At 49.3% G+C, this 9,374-nt stretch overlaps 1 protein-coding gene across 6 annotated transcripts in view; it reads right to left on the bottom strand.

Annotated features, from left to right (window-relative positions):
* Positions 1–7,512, bottom strand: part of LOC138061606 (uncharacterized) — a 30,167-nt gene extending 22,655 nt beyond the window's left edge. For all 6 annotated transcript variants that reach the window (XM_068913612.1, XM_068913608.1, XM_068913611.1 and 3 more), the window contains exons 1-3: positions 5,062–7,512; positions 3,273–3,440; positions 353–416 (exon numbers count right to left, since the gene is read on the bottom strand). In XM_068913612.1, coding sequence (XP_068769713.1) covers positions 6,094–7,035 — 942 coding nt within the window. In that variant the 5' untranslated portion in view covers positions 7,036–7,512 and the 3' untranslated portion in view covers positions 353–416; positions 3,273–3,440; positions 5,062–6,093. The remainder of the gene's footprint in view (positions 1–352; positions 417–3,272; positions 3,441–5,061) is intronic.
* Between the last annotated feature and the right edge of the window lie 1,862 nt (positions 7,513–9,374).

The raw sequence follows: 9,374 nt of genomic DNA, 5'->3' as shown, positions 1-9,374 counted from the left end.
CTCCCTTCCAGCATTCCTCCAAAAACGTCTGTAAGGAAATTATTAAAATGAATCCCTGCTGATCCCCCCCCAGCCTCATCTACTGAGGTGTAAATTAGAGGAGCAGATGTGTACGTTAGGTGTGTGCTGCTTTTTCAGATGAGCTACCACTACTATTCTGCATTGCTTCTTATACTTCCTTGAGCACCACGGTGTCTGAGCACCTTGCAGAAATTCATTAAATGATGAGGCTAACATCTGTCATACACAATTCTTTCTCGTTCTCTCTGCAGGGGGAAAAAAAAGCACGCAAGCGAGCAGTGTTTTGCTTTGATAGAGTTTCTGACTTAAAAATAGGGATCGCCTAACTTACCTACTTCACAGAGAAATCACGAGGATCATCCAGTTATCACTCTGAAGGGCTGGTTGCTAGAGAACTGCAAAGTGAGATCTTATGAGACATAAAATAACATTTGCTTTTTAATGAAGAAATGATGAAGACAATCTTAAAAACAAACACTATATGCAGTATCATATTCCTTCTTCATACTCTTTGCTGTAGCACTCTTTCTATTTCGGATACATGCACACGTGTGTGTGTGCACACACCAGCTGGAAGCCAGGGAAGGGATCGAACGTCTTCTGCTTTCTGCAGCGCCCTCCAGAAAGCTTGCTGGAGTAGGGAAGAGAAGTGAAAATTGAACCTGCAGAGACACTTTCTGCCCAGAGAACAAGATACACGCTTTACCACCATTGCTGCAGCATTGGCTGCACTTTGAGAAAAGTACAGCTGCAAGCCTGAGTTCCCTGATACTTTATACCCAAATTAAGCTAGTTAGAGGGCAAGACCGGCTACAGCTGTCTCCCTCGTTGCCTCTCCTCCTAACATGTCAAGCAGAAGCTTGCACAGAGAGTGAGAGAGGAGTTTCTTCACAAGCTTTACCTAAGCAAAAGCCTCCAACAGTTAACCAGAAAGTCATTTTTTAAGAGATTTTAGCTCTTTGTGTAGTTTCTACTTCAACCCAGGGACAAAGCCAAGCCTTTTGCAATGAAACCAGCACCTCCTTGCACAGGCTCCTTTTAACTGGCAAGGCTGGGTACTGCCATCCTGGGCTGCAAAACCGGCCCCAGAGCTGGGGAGTCACTGGGGTGGTTAACCCACGTGGCGGCACCTCTCCTGCTAGCTGGTATCCAAAACAGCTAGCTCAAAGCTAGCTCGAGGCTTTGTGCACACACGTCAGTCCTGCAGCATGCTCATCCCCCACTTGCCTCCTTAGGACCGTGAGGAGCCTTTGCCAGGTCTTGTCTTACGTTATGCTCTTTTTCCCTTCCATCTCAAGCTGCTGCTGACTGTACTGATATCAGCAATCAGGCAGCACTGAGCTCTTTTCAAAACCCACCTCTACTTTCATGGCCAAATTAACCTTCCAGCTATCCAGGAAATAGAAACAAAACCTCATAGCTTTATACGCTCGATTGTCTGTTAATGACGCACATTATAATTATCCTCCCTTTCTACTCTATCATCTTGCACAAAAATATCCAAGCTGTTTTAGGCCGTATTTAACCTGGATCTCTACCTCCCTATAGGGATATGGCTGTGATTTTCAAATGAGACCACTGGGTATTTGTTGCTCAATTCCAAATGTGTTTCAGGGGATTTGGTGAATAACTCTTAGCATCTTTTAAAAACTCACAGAACTGAAATGGAGATAATTTGCAGGCTATCCACGGCAGCAGACTGCCTGAGGTTCATTACAATACCAATTAAATGTTATTTATCTCATTTGTTAAATTGTCTCATTCTAGTTATTCATTTCCTCTGAAAAGTCAAAGAGCTGGACACATGAGCTGCCTGCACTTCTTTCAACTGTCATTCTTGATTTGGAAATGATACCTAGAAAAATCTTTTTCCATAGACTCTTGAGCAGACAGCCAGGGCAAACAGCTACTTATTAAACAAGCTCCGATCCAAGCTTTACCACCATTCATGAAGAGCTGGAGCCGAGGTTTTGGTTTGGCTGATGACAGAGCTGAGCAAGGCAGAGCAAACGCAGGTCTAACCCCCCGTGGTTTCAGCGGCCACGGGACTGCTCTAGTTCCAGGTTACCTTAACAAAAGTACATGGTCTGAAGTACAAAGTCAGTTCTGAAGCAGGCGCAGAGAAGCATTGGGGTAAAAAGGTGTTACTATTTCTAGCAGTCACACAAATATGTGAAGTAAGACCCACTGTGATAAAACAAACTGCTTGTGCTTTGCTTTGATCATGCCAATCTAAGTGGTGGCACTTTGAGCCAGCATTCGCACCCCAGCTCCAGCCCTGCCGGGTAACTGATGTCCCGGAGACGCAGCAATTGCCTTCCTCAGCCTTTTCCAAAAGCTGCAAGCATTTCCTGAACTGTTCTCAGTGCCCCAAGTGTTTAAGTCACTGTTTTAGGTGACATACAGCACAGCTGCTTGCGGTGCTGGGGAGAGGAAGGAGAACCACAGCCCCTGCGGGTTGTGCTATTTGATCCAAGAAGTCACAGCTGACCCCACAGCAAGCCCTGACAGGCATCGCTCCCCCTGTCTGCAAAAGGGCAGGGAAGGGCCGTTTGCAGCGGGGCCGTCACCCAACGCATCAGCTAGACACTCCTTCGGTGACATAGTAGGAACCTCCATCACAAGCTAACTTCTGTCCCTGACTCCTCGTTTCACTGCACAGATACAGCTACAGGCCTTTGCAGCTGAAAGAAAAGGGCAGCTGGGTTTCCTTTCTCAGTCAGCCCTGTCCTGACCATTCAAATGCTGTAAGTTAGAAATCCCTAATGTTTTTTGAAGTCTGAAGGGTACTAAAGTGCAACTATTTCCCTACTGTTGATTCCTTAATGCTAATGTTTGAGGACTTTTTTTCATTACAGTAATGGCAAGAAACTACTTTAAAAAAAAAAAAGAACTCAGATTTTCTTTTGGCACGCAATGCCAGGAGGCAGATTTAGAAAAATGACTGCAAGCATTCTCACAAAATTAATTACATTGCAAAAAAGTCCATCCTACTCTTAAGCCCTTACAATCTGTTTTCTGGGGTGTTTCCCAAATGAAAGCAAGTTTCCTGAACCGTGCTTTAAAATGCCATTCCAATAGGCATGCGCTTGAACGCTCTGCTGAATCTGTGTCTCCCAAAGCACGTGTCAGCCAAATACGTGGTAGCTGCGGGAGCCTGTAGCTTTGAGGGTCCCTACTGGAACAGATTCTTCATAACCCACTTAAAAATCCAAATACAACAAGCCAGTTCCTGGCGGTATTGGTTTTACCTGCTTTTGCCAAAACATCTTCCTGGGGCAGTTTCCAAAACTTGCCACTTTTCTTATGACTTGGATGATGATTAGAAGTGATTGGGCTGGAAAACTGGCGAGACCGGGCTCCCACCCCGCTTCCACAGTGCTCAGCAGTGTTACTCACCGGTCTATGTTAGCCATGCTCTAAGACAGAAGAGGTAACACATGAAAAAGGCAATAGTAGCAATAGCCCTATCCCAATACTCTGCACCTATCGAAGGGCAAGAGTCTGTGCCAGCTATTACGGAGACCGGTTACTGTTTCTCTAAGATCAGTGCAGGGCAGGGTCCTCTCGTTCACTCTGTTGGTTCTGGGCAACAGACTTCTTTAGCAGAAACTGTTCCCTTTCAGGACATGTGTGTTTTGATTTTACTCACTGATCAAAAATAGCTGCCTTGCTTTATTTTCACATCTGCTTCAGTCACGGGGGACTTAAGCAGATTTTGAGTCCATTTGAAAGGCCTCAGAGAGCAGCCCAAGTTTGGAAGGTTTTCTGAATGTTCTGTACAATGGACAAAGTATGTGGGGGTGAGAGGAGGAGAGATCAGTCCAGGAGAAACTTCCTACTGCTTTCTGTTGCGGGTCAAACAAGGCCCATCATAAACACCAGCCTTACTTAACGCTTTTCACCTCTTTTTCTTTTCAATCCATGAGCAAAATTTGAAGTTGCTTTCCAATCTAGAAAAGCAATCTCAAGTCAATGTTCTCTGGAATATGGTCCAGCCTGACTCACTTGCCTGTTTGAACCTGTTGGGTTTTTTTTCCACTCAGTTCGTATATTCAGCAATACAGGGACATTTTACTGGTACATCCCCACAGAGTGCCTTGCCCAGAGGGATCTGGTGAACCTCCTTGTGCTACCGAAATACAAAGAGAAAAACCTTGTCTTTGCCACCCAAATTAGTGGGTGGGAAGACACAATGCATACATTAAACCATGCTTAGCAGTCCGAAGGATTAATCGCCCTGTTGGTGTAAGGGCCAGTGGAGAAAAAGAAACCTTCACAGGGCTGAAGTTCTGTTGCCATCGCTTCTTTGTGCATCTGGTGCTCCCACGTGCTCTGGTTCGATAGAAATCTTTCACACGGGGACTCCGTGTGTTCGGTGCCCACCATCTTCACTTGTTATATGCAGATATATGTACGTATCTTTGTGTGCCTAAGTGCTGTACCTAACCAGCCGGCAGTTTCCAACAGATTAGCAGATATATCCTTGTACTGCATTTGCTGTGATCTGCCTGTCAGTCAAGGAAACTACCGTGCCCTTTCTCATATTCTTACCAGGATCACAGCCATCCAATATTTGCCATTAAATCTTGATTCTCTCTCCACAAAAACTGATGGAAACGTCCAGCTGGTAACATCTCACAAAGAATCTGCAGGCTTGGGCTCACCCCCTGCCTGGAGTGGTTGCAACAGGAGCCAGCAGCAAGCAGCAGGGGAGCTAGATCATAAAAACTGCACTAAATAAGCACAATCTTAGCACCAGCATTGATACAAAAAGCAATAAAAAGCAGGGACAATAAAAAAGAAAAACGCCTGGCAACAACACGTCCTAGAAGCTGACATGAAAGGATTTAAAAAAGTCTTTAAAAAAGACTGTCTAAGATTGCCTCTCCTGAAGGTGATCAGCATGTCCTGTCCTAGCAGGATTATTACTTGCACATACGTCACCTTATATTCATAGCCCTAAAATGTTACTGTCAGTTATACGCTCCACAAATACCAGCAAGATTTTAGAGTCTACTTCTTCCCCTACCGACCTACCCCTGTTGTTGTCACATCTGCTTGTTTAATCTATCATTGGTCCCGTCCTCGTCCTCGCCCGAGCATATGTTGCAGAAGGAGAAGTATAATTAAGTTTGGAAATTCATCTCCAGGTAACCAGCTGTCTTGCACCACCTTGAACATATTCCCCACACCTTAATTAGCCCACGGAAAGGCACCGACTGCGGCTGAGCGTCTCTTATGCCGTGGTGGAGCAGACGGGCTTCACTGCCCGACTTCAGGAAACGGGCTCTCCCATGGTGTTTCCTGCAAAGGCTTTTAGGGTGTTACTACGGATTTGGAGAGGACTCAACTTCTGACGCTCCTCACCTGTACACATCCACGTTGCTTACATACTCACTTAAGCTGTTACTTCCCTTTGTTTTGCTTCAGGGCTGTGAGCTTGATTCGTTAAGGTCACACGAGTGCGGTTATGTGTTTATACCCCAAATCTGCATAGTTAATTCGTGTAGCTACTTCTTGCTGTATAAGTTGGTGTTGGGTGGGCAGCAACACAGCTAGCTGCGTGTCTTTGCTCACGCAGCGGGTCACAGGAGCTGCACGCGCCAGCGCAGAATTAGCTGCGGACAGAACGGCACGGACGTCCACCGATAATCTGCGAAAGCGGCATTTCTCTATTGCTCTTTTACAGCAAACGGCTTGTTATTCTGTAAAACGTTAACGGGCGGCTCAAGCCTGCCGGTCGGGTGCCGTGTATTTACCGACCAGCAGTTTGCAGGGAGCAGCAGAGCCGCTTTCGCTCTCGGCAAAAATCTTCCCTTCTGCAGCCTTGAATCCTTTCACGGCCTTCAGACGGACTTCTGGCCTGGAGAGAGGGAACAAGCCGGGCGGCGGGGACGGAGGGAAGCAAACGGGAGAACCGGCGCGGCGGGGAAGCGGGGGCCGCTGGCTGCAGGGCAGGGCTTCCCCCTCCGAGTCCACGCGCCGCGCCGCGCTCTCGAGGCTGCTTTCGCGCGGCAGGGCGTCCCTTTCGCGTCCTCGCCCCGCCGCCGGCCGGGGCCCGGCGCTCCGTCACGCCGCCCCGCGCTCGGCGGGGGCCCCCCGCCGGCCCCACTTCAGCTGCTCGCCCGGCCACGCTTCCCGAGGGACGAAAATACCTCGCCAGCTGCTGACCACCTGGTGCCTGAGGCGGCTTTCGGAAAAGGCAGTGAGAAACTGAAAATAAAAGGCCCCAAAGGGAGCGACGCGGGCCCCGCACCAGAAGTGAGAGGACCAAAAATAGCGGCGATATGATCCGCCGGTGTGATGGGTCATGACTAACCTCTCCAGCGGCTTTCGGACAGCTAGCAAGGGCCTTTCTAACCTGAGGGGACTGGCGGCGGGTTGAACGGCCCGAGCGGCGCGTCCGCCGCCGAAAATGGCGGATACGCAGCCATCCCGCCGCGGAGAAGCGGCCTCTCCCCGGGGACGAGCGACCTGCCGCCGCGGGGCGAGCAGCCGCCGGGCAGGGACGGGCCGGCGCCGGCCCCGGGGCCTCCGGCACCCCTTCGTAGCCGCCTCCGTGGGCCTCAGGGGTGCCGCTCCTGACGCCGGAGAGAAGGAGCCACCGCCCGGCCTCGCGTTCGAGCCTGGGGGCAGCATGATGGGCGCTTCCTGGCCGGTCCTCGTTTCGGGTGGCTGCTCGCGCCGTGGAAACCCGCCGGGCTGGGAGCGAGCGGTTGGTTTCACTCCAGGCTGCCGCGGAGACGCGGCTGGGTGCCCAGGCCCGGGCAGCAGGCCCGCGCGTGTCCGCCCGCCTCGGCAAAGGGGCGATGCCGCCCCTCGCGCGCCGTCTGCTGCCCAGAGCCTCCCCCGCGCTCGCGGTGGGCAGCGGGCAGCCGGCAGGCTGCCTCCGGGGAGGACCTCCCTTTGGTCGTCCTTTTCGGGGGAAAAGTGGCAAGTTTCAGTGAGGGCGATCCCAGCTCGAGGGTCACTCCGCAGGGAGGTGCAAAGCAAAAGCTGCAGGTCAACCATATAACCAGAAAATGGAGAGACCTCCCTGGGCAAGCGGGCGACCAGTGTTGCAGGGCTGCCCAGGCGAGACAAGGTGCATCAGCAGCTCCTGGACCCGGTGGTGGGAGGAGAAGGGATGGAGGCACTCAGCAGCACCAGGGAAGCTTGGTAGGGGGGAACTGGCATGTTTGGACAATTTAAAAAAAAAAAAAAATCACCCTAATGGAATAAATTCAGCATTTTCAGTGAGCTATAAAGAGTGTATGAGACATGCAGAGAAGGGGATGAGAAGGAAGAGCAGTTTATGAGGCGTGAGTGCAATAACGTGGCTGCAGCATTCAGGATCCAGCGTTTGGCCCCAGCGTCGTGCTTAACCCAGCGGCGGCGTGGACGGGGCTCAGACGATGTTTGCAGTGGTCTCAGGGTGGGGCTGCCGCGTTCAAAATACTGCAGTCGGTTAAAAGGCACCTCTAACGTCAATTTATGCCTGATAATAAGTTTTTGTAAATATATTGGACATTGTGTATGAGATCAAGTGGAAAGTTTCTTTTGTAATCCCTCCAGAAATGGAATTATTTAACTGAACTGCTATTCCCTGGAAACATTTGACTCAAACATTACAACATTGTGATAGAGGAGGAGAATTTCAACACCAAAACAACAGCGCTCCCCTAATCTATTTTCTTTGCTGGAACCAGGGAAGCTCAGACTGGGAGAAGAAGGGTATTTAAAACCAGTTCAGCTCCACGAATAGGTGGTAGTTAAAACCAGAGTGAAACAGGTAAGAACTTTAAAAACAAATACATGACTGAATCAATCACATAGCTAAACAAAGTTAAAATAGCTGCAAGCCAAAAAGACTGCAGTATTTTTTAGTCTTCCCTAATACGTTTCAAGAAGTGTGATGTAAGCCATGTTCTAGGAGCAACCTGCGCCAGGACAGGGAAGAGGAGACTGATGACGGCTGCACGGCCATGGCTAAAGGGTGCAGCCCTCTGGGTGCCCCTGGAACAAGCCCTGGAGACCTGCCCTGGCTGCAGAGCTAGACTGGTTCAGAGCCAGAAAGAGCTCAGAAGTCATAATTTTATTTTCTTTCATTCTCCCTATTTTTGGCTTCAGATTCTTGAACATCTCCTGCCTACTCCCAGCAGAGCTGACAAGGAGTAGGTTTGAGCTAGTAATAATATTACAATGATTCAAAGTGCAGCACAAGCTGAAAGTTAGCATAAATACAGGATCAAACCTCTCAGCAAAAATAAGAGACAAGGTGCAGTCGAATAGGCAGTGGATCTTCAGGAAAAGATCAGGGAGCAAGGAAGGATCACAGCCTGAACAGGGTCAGCTGCGCCATATTGTTCAGGCAATCTCACTGGGACCGTCGCGTGTGAGATCTGCTCTGCTCAGGGCTGCTCGGGCCGAAGAACCAGGGAGGCAGAGTCCAGAGAGGGGTGAAAATGACTGGAAAACATGACCTATGAGGAGAGAGTGAAATAACCAGGGTTTGTCATCCACAGAAGACCAAGGGAGATGTGGTAACAGTCTCCAGAAGTTACTGCAAATAAGAAGGGAATAAAACTATTTTCTGTATCCATTAATTGGGAGTAAGAAGTAATGGGCTTGAACTGCAGTGAGGGTGGCTTAGGTTAGGCATTAGGAAAACATTTCTAAAGAACTGGAATCTCATCTACTAACAGCCACGGTAAGCGAACTCAGAAGACTCATGTCTCTTTCTCTGACTCAACTTCCACATCTGTGAAATGGGCAACAGGGTCTTGACCTGCTTTGCATGACTTCCTGAAAAGCCCCACGTGAAGGGATGCATTATCTGTGACTTCTGAGTTACTCCCAAGTGGTGAAAAAGCTGAACAGCCGCAGGCCTAACACTAATCCCGTCAGAGCCTCCATAAATCTCCCTTCCAAGTTACTTCTCCTCCAGCAAAGACACCCAGGTCTGTCAGCCAGCAGCTAGTGGGTTTAACACGTGTTCTGATATTGCAGTGAACTGACCCAAATGAAGGCCAAATGTGGTATCTGGGGAAGGAAAGCTGGGGTCCTGAGGTCGAGTGGAGAAAACAGCAAGCCAAGTTTATAAGAAAGTGGCAGCAGAGGAGAGAAAGAGCTTAGAAATGTCCCGGACCATCTCTGTTTTTATGAAAACATATATCATGCATCCTAATGCCCACTCCCTCTTGGGCAGGCAGTAATCCAGCCCAGCATGCTAACGTGCACCCCTAAGAGGTCTATGCCAGGAGTCCACTTGGTCACCATAAACTCCTCACTATTTCTTCTGAAATCTAGGAATTAAATTATAGCAGTGCCTCCAGGGCAGACACTATTTGCTATGCCCATAAAGAGATCCG

This window comes from Struthio camelus, chromosome 19, assembly GCF_040807025.1.
Source record: "Struthio camelus isolate bStrCam1 chromosome 19, bStrCam1.hap1, whole genome shotgun sequence".
Classification (NCBI taxonomy): Eukaryota; Metazoa; Chordata; class Aves; order Struthioniformes; family Struthionidae; genus Struthio; species Struthio camelus.
Note: the sequence above shows the minus strand (reverse complement) of the source record. Positions and strands in the feature narration are given on the sequence as shown.